This window comes from Myodes glareolus, chromosome 9 (assembly GCF_982192425.1).
Source record: "Myodes glareolus chromosome 9, mMyoGla1.1, whole genome shotgun sequence".
Classification (NCBI taxonomy): domain Eukaryota; kingdom Metazoa; phylum Chordata; class Mammalia; order Rodentia; family Cricetidae; genus Myodes; species Myodes glareolus.
This window is the reverse complement of record NC_142034.1, coordinates 26,592,338-26,610,023: the sequence shown is the minus strand read 5'-3', so window position 1 is coordinate 26,610,023 and position 17,686 is coordinate 26,592,338. Positions and strand designations below refer to the sequence as shown.

General features: G+C 47.5%; 1 protein-coding gene across 1 annotated transcript in view; it reads left to right on the top strand.

The window, feature by feature from the left end:
• Positions 1-16,468: 16,468 nt before the first annotated feature.
• The window catches only part of Ttll6 (tubulin tyrosine ligase like 6), a 40,495-nt gene continuing 39,277 nt past the window's right edge, over positions 16,469-17,686 (top strand). The window contains exon 1 of the mRNA XM_087910055.1: positions 16,469-16,611. Within this exon, the coding sequence (XP_087766181.1) occupies positions 16,496-16,611 (116 nt within the window). The 5' untranslated portion in view covers positions 16,469-16,495. The remainder of the gene's footprint in view (positions 16,612-17,686) is intronic.

Here is a 17,686-nt window from a genome sequence, read left to right as displayed (position 1 = left end):
AATCTGGGAATCGCGTAGAGATTCCATAAACTATCTGACATGGTTGTTACTTCTTGTCTTCCCTTCCAGCAACTTCCAAAAGGATTAGTGCCCTCCGGTGAGCTGGCAATATTAATCTAAATGAGTCCAGGACCTGGCAAATGAGTCCAGGAACTGGCTCTTAGTGCCCAAGGAAACCTGACATTTTCATCTAATATACCTGTTAGTTTAATGCACTACTCCCAAAACTGTTCCATGAAGTAAAGGTCTTATCCCTCTTATCCTGAAGCAAGGCAGCAACAGTCAGTTCTACAGCTCATTGGAATTAATCTGCAAACTACAGGTTTTAGCAAAAGATTCTAGATTCCAAACACTTCCACCGTTCAGAGCAGTCGGGACACATTTCAAGAGAATAAACACCTACTAGGAATTGTGACTCTTGCCCATAATGCCAGCTCTCAGGAGGCAGGAGATGAGCTGCCTGGTTTATAGACTGAATTCCAGGCAGCAATGCTACATACGTGTGGAGACTCTGTTCTAAAAAAATCTCTCCAATGGCTGGCGAGGTGACTCAATGCGGCGCGCTTCCTGGCCACGAAAACGAGATTCCTTCCCTATCACGTCTTTATTCGGAGCACTCGGTTGAGGAAAATTGGGGGAAGGGAAGAGAGAGGAAAGACAGAGAAAGGGAGAGCAAGGGAGAGAGGAAGAGAGAGCGCAGGGACGAGAGAAAGATTAGAGAGAGCTTAGAGAGAGCGGAAAAACCCAAAGACAGCCGCTTTTCTAGGGTGAGAGGCTCGAATGCTGATTGGTTGATGCCATTCTGCTAGGGCCCAAGGCCACAGGACAGGTCAGGAAACCAAGTCTCTGAAATGCAAAACAAGGCTCCAAGCACACTGGCCTGTGTGGCAACAAAGGATTTGTATACCTCCAGGCTGTAGAACTGCTGGCACTATCTCGCCAAGGCGACATCCTGGTGGCTTACAACTCAATGGTTAAGAAAGCACTGCTCTGCAGAGGACCATATTTCAATTCCTAGCATCCATATCAATGGCTCACAACCATCTGTAACTCCAGCTCCAGGGGATCTGATACCCTGGATCCTCCAAGGACACCTACACACACACACACACACACACACACACACACACACACACAATAGCTAAAGCTTTGGGACTGTAGAGATGGCTCAACACTGGCTGCTCTTCCCGAGGACTGGGGTTGAGCGAGTTCCCAGTAACCACATGACAACTAATAACAAACTCCAGTTCCAGAGGATCTAACACACTCTTCTGGCTTCCAATACTGCAAACACGTGGGTCAGACATACGTGCAGACGTAAAACATCCATACACATAATTTTGAAAAATGAATCTTAAAGAAATAAACCTACAAAGACAGCCAGGAAGAAAGTGTGTGTGAGAGAGGTGACAGAGAGAGAGAAAACAAGGTCGAGAGGGGCTGACTTCACTATAGGTTGTTTTTGTAGTTTAGTGCAAAGAAACTGAATACTTCCAAAAGGGAGAATTTTTAATTTTGGAACCAGAGTTATAGACAGCTGTGAGCTGCCATGTGGGTACTGTGAACTGTCAGTTCTTACCCTGAACAGTAAAAGACAAAACTTAACCCCCATTCATTCTTTCAGACTTCTTTAAAAAACGGTAGCCATTGGCCGAATGGACGGACTGGTTTGAACAGCAGTCCTGAGCCCAGCTTAGCCAACTCTAGGGAAACACAGCATGTGTCCACAGCCTGCAGACAGGGAAAAGAGCCAAGACCACAATCTCTACTTCTCAGATCAGTTAGCCACTCCTGTTCGAATTTTCTAAGTGCAGTCTAGTTCCTTAGCAAGCCCTGATGTCTCACACCACACCACCACAGCAGTTCTGCCAGGGAGCCTGTCCTGGAACTAGCTCTGTAGACCAGGCTGGCCTCGAGATCAGAGAGCCTCCTGCCTCTGCCTCCCACATGATGGGATTAAAGGTGTGTGCCACCACCACCCAGCAAGAGCACCTCCTTTGGGTGCTGAAGAGATGGCTCAGTGGTCAAACACAATTCCCAGTATCCACATGGCAGCTCACAACTGACTGTAACTCCAGGTCTTAGGGATCTGACACCTTCACACCAACAAACCCATGCACATAAAATAAAGTTACAATTTTTTGCTTGTTTTTTGAGACAAGGTTTCTCTGCAACTTTGGAGCCTGCTCTGGAACTAGCTCTTGTAGACCAGGCTGCCCTCGAACTCACAAAGATCCTCCTGCCTCTGCCTCGAGTGCTGGGATTAAAGGTGTGCACCACTACCGCCCGACTAAAGCTAAAATTTTAATAAAAAAAGAACACCCCTTGCTCTTGCAAAGGATCTAGGCTCAACTCCCGGTCCTGACAGGACAGCTGACAACCATCCGTAACTCTAAGGGATCTCCAGCCCTCTTGGACCTCCTCAGGCCTGCACAGACATGACGCACAGCCTAGATGGGACCAAAATACCAATAAAATTTTATTCATTTGTCTATTTGTGCCTGAGCATGTGAACAAAAATGCAGAAACTAAGGTTCCAGGCTGATGTGAGAAGCCCGGTAACGCCAAAGTCCACAAGTCATGTCCTCCTTTGGAAAAAAAAAATCGGCCGGGCCTCACTGGAGCCACTGTCGCCGAGCCACGCTCCCCGGGACTGCCTGAAGTGAAGTTGATGCCCGCCAGGCCATGGCCTGCCTGTGGCCCCGTCTCAACACCCAGAAGTCCGAATTTGTCAGAACCCAGGGTTCTAATTGTCCCCCATCCCTTTAGTACTCACCAGGTACAGCAGCCAGCAGCGGTGCAAAAGCAATAGTGAGCCCGAAATCCCCTGCGCGGGGCTAAAAGCTGAGAGGATGGCTAAGCCCCGCCCACAGTGGCACAACAGTCACGAGCCCCGCCCGGTAGTGCCTGAGGTGACTCTCTGGGAATTGCTCTTTTTTTTTCCCCCCCAAAGATTTATTTATTTATTATGTACACAACATTCCTTCCACGTTTGCTTGCAGGCCAGAAGAGGGCATCAGATCTCGTTGCGGATGGTTGTGAGCCACCATGTGGTTGCTGGGAATTGAACTCAGGATCTCTGGAAGAGCAGTCAGTGCTCTTAACCTCTGAGCCATCTCTCCAGCCCCCGGGAATTGCTATTTTATCTACCTTTTTTTTTTTAACTCAAAGCTTGTATTTTTGAAAAGACATTCAGAGTTTATCTTACTTTTCTTGCCTCTACATAAAAAAACTATATTCCTAAAGATAGAGATTAGACTCTGTCATGTAAGCCTGCATCACACACACACACACACACACACACACACACACACACACAATCAGGCTTGGTAGTTGACACCTGTCATTCCAGCATTTAGGAGGTCAGCTGTTGTTCAGGGCCAGATTTTCCACAAGGCAAGTTTTCGAGGCCTGACTGGGCTATCTGAAACTTTGTCTTTAAAAAAAAAAAAGTCTCACACCTGACCTTAAAGGAAATCTGTATGTCTAGAAATCTTTCTGGATCTTCTGTGACTTGATTCAAAAATTGAGTTTTTGTTTGCTTGTATGTATGCGTGCTTTGCCTGCATATATTTATGCCCCCCACTTGTGTGCCTGGTGTGGGGGGGAGAAAAGATGCTGGACCCTCTGGAACTGAAATTACGGATGGCTGTGAATACAACGGCAGGGGTGGGGAGGGGTGGGTGGTTCAAGTCCCAAAGAGGATGTGTGGAGCTAGGGCAAGGGGGCAGAAAGGAGGCTGACAGGATCTGAGGGTGAATGGGGATGGCTGCCCGCCACTTTATTGAAGAAAATAATACACCTTTTGTAATCTATAGTTGTACAGAGGATTGGGGGCGGGTGGGGGGGGTAGGAGAGGAGGAAGGTGAGCTGGGGTGTGGCTTGAGATCTGGGTGGGGGCGGAGTCTTTGACCTTGATTGGCTAAAAGACACTAGTCAGATGTTAATGCGAGGGTCAGGAGTTTCTCTCCCCTGAGATAAGAATGGCTTCATTTTTTTTTTAGCAGTGAGGAACTTTCTTCAAGCACCTGAGGGAATGGAGACTTTTGAGGAACTTTCTTCAAGCCCCCAAGGGAATGGAGACTTTTGACTGTCTGCCTTTGGGCAAAGGACCTTCTTTTGTTTGTTTGTTTGTTTGTTTATTTGTTTGTTTTTTTGAGACAGGGTTCCTCGGCAACTTTGGAGCCTGTCCTGGAACTAGCTCAGGTAGACCAGGCTGGCCTTGAACTCACAGAGCTCTGCCGGCCTCTGTCTCCAGAGTGCTGGGATTAAAGGTGTGCGCCACCACTACCCAGCTGCAGTTTTTTCTTTAATATGGTTTAGTTTATCCAAATAGCTAAAGCTTAAGTGGGCAAAGACAACAAAGCTAGACAAATATTACTGTGAACTTGAGTAGCCCTTAAGAAATTATGAATCTTAGATATTAAATATCCCCTATTCATCAAGCAGAACTCACTTATCTACATTTTCTAGCTACTTGGTGGTAATGTGTGTGGGAGGAGTCAGAGCCAGCACACTGGATGGTTCCACAGTGTCAGGGATTTTTTTCCCAAGAAATTATTGTGCTTAAAAAGGCTGTCATTTTATACATTCTCATCCTTCAAAATGTGGGGGCCCGCCGTGAAAGCTAGGTCTGGGCAGGTCATCCAAAGGAATTTCTTTACTTTCAACCATCATCACCTGGGACGCTGGCCATCCATAGATTTAAAGGGAGTCTGGAGTCTCAATGGTTTACCCTGAGACAATGATACCTGGTACTGAGAGTACCCCCGAACCCCCACCCAAGAGCAGAATTTCAAAGGAAATTCCTGGCATTCCAAGCACTGTAGATAGAAACACCTGCCAGCACTTCATCAGGACACCCCTAGACAAATGTCAGCCAGTCAGGGGTCCCGAACCTCAGAAACCCCTCACACCCACCTTTACTACTATAAAAGCTCACTTCACCCCAATTCTAATTGAGCTCGGGACTCTCCAGATATTCCAATACGTTGGGGTTGCGGAGAGACCGAGTTTGCAAACTTGTATAAAATAAAGGCTCTTTGCTTTTACATATGGGACACGGTCTCCTTTGTTGGCTTTTGTGGGGACCCCACGGATTTGGGCGTAACAAAAGCCCACACAAAATTTCCCAAAGGGAAAGGGCATAAAGAAACTGTTATGCCCAATTTGCAGGGTCCTCCCCAAAACCAACAGGGACACTGAGTCCTGTGTGTAAAAGTGTAGAGCCTTTATTCAAATTCAAACTCCTTATGTGTCCAATGCATTAGCACAATCAGAGAGCCTTGAGCTCAGTTGAGGTAGGGATTTTATAATAGCAGAGGTTGGGGTGAGGGATTTCTAAGGTTCAGGACCCGTCATTAGCTGACATTTGTCTAGGGGTGTCTTGGTGAAGGAGGACGGGTGTGCTGGGATGAGAGACATCAGGTGACCCCATCTACAAATGTAGGAATTTCTCTTGGGTGTTCTGTTCCTGGGTGGTACCTGGGTGGTCTCAGTTTGTGGAATCAGGTACTGCCTTAGGGCAAACTACTGAGACTCGGGCCTCTGTTAAGCTGGTCGTAGCTGGGCCCAACAGAAACTCCCAGAACACATAGTGAGAATCATTAAAATGAAAGTGAGAAGGTGTTGGGAAATTGCGATCCGAAAAGTCGGAATACTGGAACTTTGTCAGGCAGCAATGGTCTCCATGCAGTTCACGCTACAACTCCTTAGCCCCTTTGTTGGGTTTTTGAGACAGGACCTCTTTTAGGCTAGCCTTACACTTGATATGTAGCCAAGACGGGCCTTGTGGTCCAGATCGCCTCACGTCCTAAAACTAAAGCATATGCCATCACCCACGGAATTCTTCGCCCAGCCTGTGGCTTTTAAGTCCTCACTTGGCTTTCCGGTAGTCATAAGTTGAGCAGCATCTCTGTCTCCTTCAGTCTTGACAAAAGTCTTTTTATCCAGGCTCACACTGTGACTCTGTCTTAGTGTGGCCCTGAGCTCAAGGCAGTCCTCCTGCCTCAGCCTCCCAAGTGCAATATTACTGGTGTGAACCACCACGATGGCTGGCACTCTTTTATTTTTTTAATTATGCAGGAGATACTAAATGCATGCTGTCTATGGGAGGTTAAGTTTAAAGTGTCCCTTCTCAAAGGCATTCGACAGTTGAATCTGGGAGCCAATGCTCTGTGTCACGTAACCAGGACATTTACGCTTCTGAAGCAATCTTAGATTCCAGACAGGCGGGGGAAGAAGCATTCTAATCCTGCCTTTTACAAACGTCTTGTGTGCCCTCACACATGCTCTCTGAATGCCTTCTCTGAAGTCTGAGGAAGTCAGATTGGTAAAATGGCTCCGCTTCATAGGAGGATCATTTGCTGTACAATCCTGGGAACTTGAATTCTATCCCGAAGCTCAGTCGAGGCAAAAGGGAGAAAACAAACACCACAAAGTAGTTGAACCATGTGTGTGCAGCGGAATGATGCAACCCCTTCGTGACCATGCAGGCACACGATAACAATAAACACGTTTTAATGTTTGAAAAGAAAAATTGAGAAAATTAAGGACCTTCTGCCCACAGTTAGGCAAATGATTGCCACGTCTATCAAGATCAAGAAAAGTACAGGAGGGCCCGGTGGTGGTGGCGCACGCCTTTAATCCTAACACTAGGGAGGCAGAGGCAGGTGAATCCCTGTGAGTTCCAGGCCAGCCTGGTCTACCAGAGTACAAGAGCTAGTTCCAGGACAGCTAGGATTGTTACACAGGGAAAGCTTGCCTCGAAAAAAAAGAAAAAAAAAGGGAAGTAAAGGAAAGAAAGAAAGAAAGGAAGAAAGAAAAGAAAAGAACAGGAAAGTATAGGAAAGTGAGGGGGGAGGGGCGGACTGGATAGGTGGCTCAGAGGTTAAGAGCATTGAATACTCCTCTTCTGGGAGGTCCTGAGTTCAATTCCCAGAAACCACATGATGGTTCACAGTCATCTGGTAACTTCTTCTGTCCTGCAGGCACACATGCAGACAGAACACTGTATACATAATGAGAAATGCTGAGTATGGGGGTCACATGGCTTCAATCCCAGCACTTGGGAGGCAAAGGCAAGCTGATGTATATGTGCGTTTGAAGCTAGCCAGGACTAGGCAGAGAAACCCTGTTTCAACACACACACACACACACACACACACACACACACACAAGAACAAGGAAGACTTGCCAGTCGTGCCTGCAATTTTAACACTAGGGAGACAGAGGCAGAGGCAGAAGGATCTTTGAAAGTTCTGGGTAACCTGAACTACATAGTGAGTTCTGGGCTAGCCAGAGTTCCTCAAAACAAAAAACAAAGCACAGAGCTGGAGAGCTGGCTCAGCACTTGAGGACCTGCTCAAGTGCTTAGAATCTTGCATAGAATCTGGGTTTGATTCCCAGCACTCACATGACCGCTCACAACCAACTGTAACTCCAGTTCCAGGGGTGTCCTTTTCTTACTTCCTTAACACCCACTTTTGACCTCCTTGGTGACCAGGCATGCATAGATAATATGCCAAGTACTGCATAGCTAATATACATAGGCAAAACATTCACACACAAATAAAGTAAAATAGGCACCGGGCTGATGGCATGTTTCTGCAGAGGGGGAGGCAAAGGCAGAAATAAATCTCTGTGAGTTCAAGGCCAGCCTGGTCTATGAAGTGAGTTCCAGGACAGCCAAAGATACACAAAGAAAGCCTGTCTTGAAAAAACCAAAATTAAGTTAAGTAATTGGTTTGAAGATTTGATTCGTGTTCTTTTCTTTTTTGCCATATCCCAAGTGACTCTGTCTTGGAACCTGACTAGAGGCCATGAGGGGATGAAGAAAGGGCAGATGCACAGACCGTGAACAGCAAAGCTGAGATCAGGTAGCTGCACTCAGACAGAGTCTCACCAATAACAACCCAGAACCTCAGAGTGTTTGCTATGTTTGGCACAGAGGCAGGAGTTGGTCTACATAGGCGGTACCAGTGGGTGAGCAGTCTCAGTCTGTGAACATCTGGGAGGGGGAAGCAGCAGTTGCTAGTTTTTGTACACCCTGACCAATCTTTCTCACTTGGACCCCCAGGAAGCCTTTGCCACCCCTCTGAACCTGGCCAAGAGGAGGCTTTGCCACTCCCCTGGGGCTGAGGCATCAGGGTCTTTGGTATAGCAATGCCCAGGCCAGCAATACACATTCACTCAGGATTTTACTTACTCAGGGATTCCTCTGCTCCCTACATTTACAATACATATTTATTATGCATGATTGTGGGGGTGGCCATGGTACCCCATGTGCACATGAGTACAGGTGTCCGTGGAGGCCAGAGGAGGCGTCAGATGCCCTGGAGCTGGAGTAACAGGCAGTGGTAAGCCAATCGGTTGCAGGTGTTAGGAACTGAACCTGGGTCTTCTGCAAGAGCAATATGTGCCCTTAACTGCTCAGCCATTTCTGCAGCTCCTCACTTTCTTCATCATGTAGAAAAACGCTATGTGATAGTTCCAGCTGGAGCTGGGTCCTTTGCACTTGCAGCAGTGGGGTTCACATTGTGCTTAGTAGTTTCCTAACAGGGAGACTTGGGAAACAGATTCTCTTTACATGGATCCGGGGTCAGATAGGTGTAGGTCTTGGAGATGGCATCAAAGGTGACCTTGGTGAAGTTGCCCAGGATGGTAGTGCAGTCTGGGCGGTGGTCTGTCACCTTGCATGGGACAACATGGGACTTTCCACTCTTGTTCCCCTGATAGTCTCTCCACACAAAAACAGTGGAAAGCTTTGGAAAGATGACGGGCTCTGGGATGGCCGGTGGCTACCTCCTTAGAGGACTCAATGCCCAAACCAATGTGACCATTTTAGTCCCCAGCAGTGACAAACAAAAAAAACAAAAAACCCACAAAACCTTGAATCTGGTTCGTTCCTTCTGTACTGCCACGATTTTTCAAAACTTCAACCTTAAGGTATACAACCCAGAAAAAAAATTCATGAACTCAGACTTCTTGATGGCAAGGAGAACAGAGATCCAGCTCTTCCAGGGACTGGATCTGTATGTCCTTGACAGGAGGCCCAGCTTGGTGATGTGGATGCCTTCAAGAATGCCCCCTCCCACCTCAGCCCAAACCTGGGGGCCTCGGTCATGGTGGCTTTCCAGCAGCACTAGGGTGACCTACTATTTCTACTATTTGGTGTTTTCCCTTATTTATTTATTTATTTACTTACTTATTTATTTATTTGGTTTTTCAAGACGGGTTTCTCTGTAGTTTTGGAGCCAGTCCTGGAAACTAGCTCTTGTAGACCAGGCTGGCCTTGAACTCACAGAAATCCACCCGCTTCTGCTTCCCGAGTGCTGGGATTAAAGGTGTGCACCACCACCGCCCAGCGTGTTTTCCTAAAGAAGCCTTAGATAACTTTATGGAACTACTTCTTTGTTTTCCCTTTATTGTGGATTCTGGGATTCAAAACCAGGTCATTAGGCTTATGGTGCCAGTGCCTTTTACCTGAGGAGCCATCCTGCTAGCCCAGAGAAAATGCATTTTTATGTATTTTAAATTGAAATAGACAGAGGTAAGGGGCCATTGTCTTGTGTAGGACAGATGACTGCGTCTGGGTGAACCACATGTGGACAACTGGAAGGAGGAGGAGCAGGAGGCCAGTATGGGAGCATCCTTGCTAATACTAGTTAGCATTAATAACAATTGCGACCTTCTCTCTACCTTTAGTCCTGCCCAGCCTGGCCCTTCCCATTGGAAATGACTCGGGCTTTTTGGACTTTCAATTCATTGGGAAAAGAGGGACTTTTCTCCAACATTTAGATTCCTGTCTCTGGAATTACACAGGGTTCCCAGGGTATAGATTGTTTCCGAGCCCGGGTCTGAGAAAGTCAGACTGAATGAATGATCAGAGGGAAGAAGAGTCTGCTGATTCCACTGTGATATCACTGGGGTTTTGTTTGCTTGCTTGCTTGGTTTGGTTTTTCGAGACAGGTTTCTCTGTGTAGCCCTGGTTGTCCTGGAACTCTCTTGGTAGACCAGGCTGGCCTTGAACTCACAGAGATTCACCTGCCTTTGCCTCTGAGTGTTGGGACTACAAGCATATGCCACCACGCCCAGCCGATGTCACTGGTTTCTAATCTACACATAGGCCAAACATGCTATTTTATAAACTGCTAGCTTTAAAACTTGGGATAATCAAAAATTTCATTAAATAAATCGGAGATGTCATGGGTCATGCCAGTTACCCCAGGACATAGAAGTTTGAGGGAAGAGGATAAAAAGAGGTAACCTCAGCTACATAGCAACTTTGAGGCCAGCCTGGGCTACATGAAATAATATGAAACACCCTGCCTTACTCCATCACTTGTAAGTATTATTGAGAAATGGATGCTCAAAGCACTTTGACAAAAATATAACAAGGCAGCATCACAGAGGTATTTTAGCCCATGTAGTAGGCGGTTGTATGTGTCCCGCGGCACACAGAAGGGCTCATGGACTATATCTGGCCCGGGGATGTGATCAGTGATCTGTTATGGCCGCATCACGGGACCCCCTCCAAACAAGACCACCACAGAGTCAGTATCCAAGGCAAACACACTGGGGTTTATTGATTACAAGTAGGATTAACCTCAATCCAACACACCATCACAGAGGGTGGGGGAGATGGGCCCCGAGGCTTCAGGGCAAAGGGATTGATTTTAAAGGGAAAACCAGCAAGGTGGGGTGGTATCAGCCTTGGTGTTTTGGAATTGGGTAAAAGTATACATCTTTTGAATTCATTGATTGGGGTATAAGGGAATTTCAAAGCAGCAGTTCATCAGGTACTTACAAGGACGAAGCAAGCCGATGTAAACAGATGTTGCTTCGACACCCTGGTAGGTCACTTTGATCAGGGCAGGCACAGTTCTTTGGGAATGTTTATGACTTTGCTGGGCTGAACTCACCATCTCCACCCCCACCCCCAGTTAGGTCCTGTCTAAAATGGAGTTCTTTCTCAAAATGGAGTTTGTTCTGCTCCTTCAGTACAGTGGTTTCCTAGCTTTGCTGAGGCTTTGGGTTCTATTCCCAGTGCTGGGGGAAAAAAGGGGGTGCTGGGCTTGTAGCTCATGCTTATAACAGCAGTACTTGGGAGGCCTACGACTGCCCTAAGTGTGAGGCCATCACGGAGTAGACAGCAAGGCCCCGTCTCAGGAAAGTCAAACAAAAAAATAAAGGAATCTGCCAACGATCTCCCTTGTGGTGCAGGTGCTTTTATAGAACACGTTCCTTGGTTTCAGGGAGACTTCCACCCCAAGGAAGGATGTCTGAAAAGCAGACGTGAAAAGCTCTTTCCCTGTTAGGTATATGAGGAGGAGGACAAGAAGATGAAGGCTGGGAGCTCATTGTGCAGAGCCATTCCCAGGGCCACTGCCTTTCAGCCCCCAGATGTGGTGGAACTCGGGAACTTGGGAGAGACCGTGGTTTCTGTTTCTGCTTCATTGCATTCTAAGTGAGGGCGAGTGGAAGGGTGGGCTGTACGGGGGACTCAGGCCGTCGATGGTCATCTCACTTTCCTAGGCCTTCTCTTCCTCATCATAAAGTAAGTTAGAGGGATGTATCTTTAAGAATTCGTGCCGGGCTGGGTGGTGGTGCAAGCCTTTAATCCCAGCACTCAGGAGGCAGAGGCAGGTGGATCTCTGTGAGTTCCAGGCCAGCCTGGTCTACAAGAGTTAGTTCCAGGACAGGCTCCAAAGCTACAGAGAAACCCTGTCTCGAAAAACAAAAAGGAACAAAAAGAATTCTTATGACTTAGCAAGAATCCTAAAATCCTAATTGTCTGATTGCACACATTTTTTTTTCTTTTTCCTTTCTTTTTTTTTTTAATTTTTGGTTTTTTGAGACGGGCTTTCCCTGTGTAACAGATCTGCCTGCCTCTGCCTCCCAGGTGTTGAATGAAAAGTGTGCGCCACCACCGCCTGGCAAGCATTTCTAAATTATATTAAGTCTCTGTATCAGTTATTTGTGAACTGGTGGCCATAAAGTCTACCTACAGCAGGCTTTGAGAGTTTAAAACCTCACACCCGTGCTAGCTTGTTCCCTCTGCTTCTTGCTGTGGTACAAGATGTGCGCCCTTGGCTGTTCCTCCAGCCGCTGTGCCTGCTGCCTCTACTCTGCTGTCAAGGGTCCTCTTTCAATAACTGTGAGATCAAATAACCCTTTCTCCTCCTAATTTCCTCAGTCATGATGTTTTATCTCAGCAACAGAAACATAACGCATATGTAAGAGGTCAGGACCAAGTGGGGCAAATCTCTCTGTGAGGAGGCAACCCACATCATCACTACTGTCCATGGTTTCCACCTTATTCGCTGAGGTAGGGTCCGTTTCTGAATCTGAAGCTCATCAGTCAGGCAAGACTAACTACCCAGCAAGCTCCAGCGATCCTCCTGTCTCTACCTCTCCCATAGTAGAATTATAGGCACATACACACTACCATGCCTGACTTTCTAACATAGGGGTTAGGAGTCTGAATTTATGTGTGTGCTACGAGGATTTAATGGACTGAGATATTGTCCCCGCCCAGTTGTATATGTTTCTACAACATCCTCACGGGAATTATAGCCTTGAAGAAAAATACATCGGTGGTATGCAAAGTTTCACCTCCTCAGTACCCCTGCCTCTTCCCCACTCTCTACCCTGAATCTGTCTTTGGCTTTATTTCAACCATCTCAGGAAGAAAACGTTGTCGGGATGGACTCTGATTTGGGGATCAGAATAAAGATTTTTTTTTTTTGGGTAATTAACAACTTGAAAGGATCCTGATCCTGGGAAGAGACTGCATGTCAGTTGCTGAGCAAATGAAACTTCCGAGGTTCTTTGTTGCTTCACTATTTTACTAAGTCAGAGTCGGGTGTGTACCTTAGGAACAAAAGCAACAGTGAAAATAACAGGCTGTTCTCTCTCTCTCTCTCTCTCTCACACACACACACACACACACACACACTCACACACTTGTTGCTTATTTGCAGTGTTCAGGTGGGGACCCCATTCAAATATTTTAACAGCTGGGGAGACTCTCAACACTCTGCTTCAATTTCTCACACCTAGGCCTAAAAACCGCTCCTTACTCAAAGAGGCACTTCTTTGTCTCTTTGTCCCGAGAGAGACAGGGTCTCAGTATCCAGGCAGGCCTTGAACTAACGACATAGCTGAAGATGATGTTGAATTTCTGATTCCCCTGCCTCTCCTTACTGAGTGCCTGTACCACAACACTCTCTTTAAGGGGTGACGGAGAATAGAACCCAGGACTTGGAGCTTGCTAGGGAAGCACTCTGCCAATTGAGCTACTTCTCCAGAGCTCCTATCATCATCCTCCTTCATCTCCCTTTCCACTCCCCTCTCTTCTTTCAGTTCCCATTTCCTGCTTTATTTATTTATTTACTAATGTATTTTTACTTTGTTCTTCGGGGGAAAGGGTGCATGCCACGCCATCTCCCACTCCATGCTGTCAAATTTCCCACGTTTGGGGAAATCACGGGGAACCATCTGGGAGTGTAATGGATAAACCTATTCTTTGAGGCAGAGTCTCACTCTGTGATTCAGGCTGGCCTAGAACTCCCTATGCAGCCCAAGGTGTGGCCTCAAACTTTCAACACTTCTCCAGTGCTGAGACACTTCTGAGTGCTGGGAATAGAGGTATATAAAAACCACCTGGGCTCTGTTTTGGGTTTTATGTTTTTGTTTTTGAGTCAGGGTCTTCCTTTGTCACCTACGCGGAGATAGAATTTTCTTGTAATCCAGGTGGTCCCAATTCCATGTAATCCAGGCTATCGGGTTCCCAGTTCCGCTTCACTCTCCAAATTGCTTCAGCCTCCAGGTTGCTAGCCTTCCGACTCACTGCACCCAGCTGGTTTCCCAGTCTCTGGAAAACACAGCTAGCACACAGGACTTCTCGGCTGTTGCGCTTGGGCCTGCAGGTGTGCCTGACTGTTGGAGCCTGCTTTGGTCACTATTGGGGTGGCTCTAACGCTCACTTTGCTTGTTCCTATCATCACCCCTGAAAGGACAGCCTTGCAAGACATCAGCCTATTAGTTCCCATTGCAGTCTATTCTTTCATAAATAACTGGCTGTCAGAGGTTTTATGGAGATCCTCTGCAAACCATAAATCTTTGCTCTTCTGTCCAGTTCCTCTCCTTCATTTCCATCACAATATGGCTCCAGAGGGACGGGGTGGGGGTGGGATGCAGGGAAACTGAAACCTCAGCCCAGTAGAACAGATTGGTGAAATACTGGGAAAGTAAAAAGATGATGGGGGAGGGGTAGGGAGGGTGATAGGGCTGAAGCAGCTGCTGGGTGACTGGCTAGTGGGTGGCGGGTGGCGGTCACTTGGGCCCTTAGGGCACCAGAGAGGAGGCGGGGAAGAGAGAAGGCAGGTGGGGTGTGGATGGTATGGAGGTTTCTGGAAGAGCAGATGGCTCTTGATTCTACCTTGATTCCTCTATTTATTCCAGGGTGAATGTAAACAGGACTCAGGCTGCCATTGTCCTCAGGGCTAAACTATCTTTATGGTGAATGCTTTATTCAGATAAGGAGAAATTCTGAGGTGGTGGCAGTGCACGCCTTTAATCCCAGCACTTGGGAGGCAGAGACAGGTGGATCTCTGTGAGTATGAGGCCCGCCTGGTCTACAGAGTGAGTTGCAGGACACGCTCCAAAGCTAGAGATAATCTACAGATAACCTCTATCTTGAAAACCAAAAACAAAAGAGATTCCAATCCAGTCCAGTGTGTTTCGACTGCTTTCACTCTAAAATGGTTTTAGACTATGTTGGTGGGGGTTTTGTTGCTGTCCCTGACTTACTAAACTTAAGTGCTCGGAACCTTTCTTCTCTGGGCAATGAGAAAGAAGCTTTTGGGGACAGAAATACACTCACATTTGGTAATTGTCCTGTGTATGGTTATGGAAGGGAGTTAGGAGAAGGAAGCTGGGCCTCTTAGTGACCAACACATGACACCCATGGGTAAGGCCAGAGCCAGTGCAAAGCGGATGAGGTCAACATGGGACAGGGAGGTGAGCCTTCAGTGCCTCTTGGCCTCGGGTTTCATTGTTTTGTTTTTGACAGGAGTTTATTTGTAGCCTGGAATGACTGATTACAGATTCGTGCCACCACAGATGTCTTGGTGCTGTCCCCTTCCCCCCTTCACCTGCATTTACCCATTACTGCATAACTCCAGGGCACACTGTTCTCAGTAAAGCTGCTGAGACCTGTAGCAAGTCTTTCCCTGTACTGCCCGCTTCCAAAGAGGAACACGGAGACTGATTATTGGCCGGTGACTGCGCCTCTCTTCTTCCTCTGAGCCTCTTTGTCCCCAGAAGTCCGGCCTAATTTCTTCCTGCCTAGCTATTGACCATTCAGCTCTTTATTAAATCAATCACCGTGACACATCGTCGCACAGGGTAAAGGAATATTCTGCAACAACCCTGGATTAATCTGGACAGTCTCTCCATCAGACACGTGGCTCCTGCCACTTCCCTTAATGCTTGCAGATAATGTTTCTGTGTTTCTCTTGCCTGTGTTTCCTCTCAAGTGGCTTGCAAAAGTTCTCAGCAGTACGGATCGTTCACTGTCTTATTTCTCGAGTCTAAACCTTTATCAAAGGAATGGCCACATTTCAGCGACATCAAGTCAAGCACCAATAAAAAAAGAAGAAGAAGAATGAAGAGGAAGGTGGAACTGTAGCTCAGTTGATTGGCAGAGGGCTTGCCTAGCCTGTTCAAAGCCGTGGATCAACCCCTTTGCAGGCAATTTGGCAGGTGGGCAGTAGAGGTCAAAACAGGAGGAATCCAGTCACTACCGAGGTTCCCCACTATAAATACAATCAAATGAGATCCCTACCCTCCTTCCTCCTTAAGTCTCACTGACTCTTCAGTCGGTGTGGGCAGATTTTTTACGTGTCAGTTCAGGGCAAACCCATTCAAATTCTGGAGGGGACATCATGATTCAAAATGTCCGAGCGGCTCATTATAGCTTTGCAATACTCATTTTACTGTGAAAAAAGTTAACCCTCGGAGAGCCTGAAGCCCCTACAGTTACAAATATGTCTGATAAACTACTGAGTTCGCCCCTTCAATCCACGGCTCTCTCGCCGAGCATCCAGCTTCTAATCTGGAATAAGTACCTTCTCTAGAGAATCTAAACGCAAAACAAGCCTCTCTTCCAGTCGACCTGAAGAGCAGCTGCTTTGGACTGCGACGTTCCACCTGCATCTGTGCAGGGGTCCCCACAACGCCCGAACCCACTGGCACGCCTGCCGGGGACGCGGACGGGGCGGGGCCAGTCAGAGCGTCCTCCGCGTCTCCAGGGACAACCTAGGCGCTACCCTCAGCGGGCGCCGCAACGGTTAATCAGATTTCCAACGGAGGAGGCATGGCCGCCTGCTGCAGGGGCCAATCGAAACCCTGGGAGGCCCTATATGCAAATATGGGGGCCGGGCGGACTCGAGGTTAGGAGGGGCGCGGGTTGGGGGTCACCGTACCGACCATGTGGCAGCCAAAGGGAACCTGGATCCTTGCACCGATGAGGTGTGGGTCAGCTAGGGTGGTTACGAGAGATCAGAGTCGTCCAGCCGGGGAGAGCCGGGGCAGTAGCAATCGCGGGTAAGAAAGCTCGGAAACCGGGTGCTGGCCCTAAATCGCCGCCTCCTGGTGCCGTCTCCCTAAATACTGGCTCTACCCAGGGCCACCCCTCTGACTTTCTCGGTGGCGTTCCACGATGCCAGCTTCTCACCCTCAAGAACCGTAGGTTCTGGACGTAGTTCATCACTTCTCTGTCCCTGGTGCTAGGCGCTAGTACTCTCTTCTCTTCCCGATTTTTCAAACCAAAGGCCACCTGGGGGCAGGCCCTTAGCTACCAATCATCTCTGGGACATCTTCCCTCCCCCCGGGTCCGTTATCATTTTTCTTCCTTTGTCCGAAGAGTCCTTACAGAAAGACAATTTTGTTCGTTTATTTTTCATGCCTGGAACAACCCTATGTCTACATCGACCCGTCCTGAATAATCTTCTACCCTCGAGAAAGCCATCTAGAAGTTGAGCCCCAGGGAAAGATATCCTTTACATTTGAGAATGAAAGGGAACTAAATGTTCATTAATTACTATTATGTGCCAGGAGCTCCAACAGTTTTATTTAGAGTTTGTACCAGTTCTATCATCATTTTGGGGTACTGGGGATTGAATCCAGGGACTTGGACAGGTGCTTCAACACTGAACCCCTTCCCCACATCCTCACCTGACAATATGGTACTTATTTTGAGCCACGCACTGCTTGAAGAACAGTAAAAATACTAGCTGGGTCTTTAGAACGAGATGAGTAGTGTCCATTTATTTAGGAGGATAGTGAGGTATAAAGAGGCCATTACCCAGGGTCACCACTGTAGAAAGCAAGAGAGTGCAAGGCATGGCTGTCACTCATCCGCCATCTCAGCCTCGTGGGATGCTGAGGCGAGAGAACTACAAACTGGGGTCACCCTAGGCTGTGTAGGGAAACCCTATGAAAAGGAAAAGCAAACAGAGATGGTATGTGGACCCAGGTTTGTCTTGGCTAATATTCTCCTGAGTGTCATGGAGAAAATGGCTGGCCATGACCCTGGCCTGAAAACTGCATTTTTAAAAATAATAATTTAGTTTTATTTTATGTGCATTGGTGTGAGGGTGTCAGATCCCTAGAACTGGAG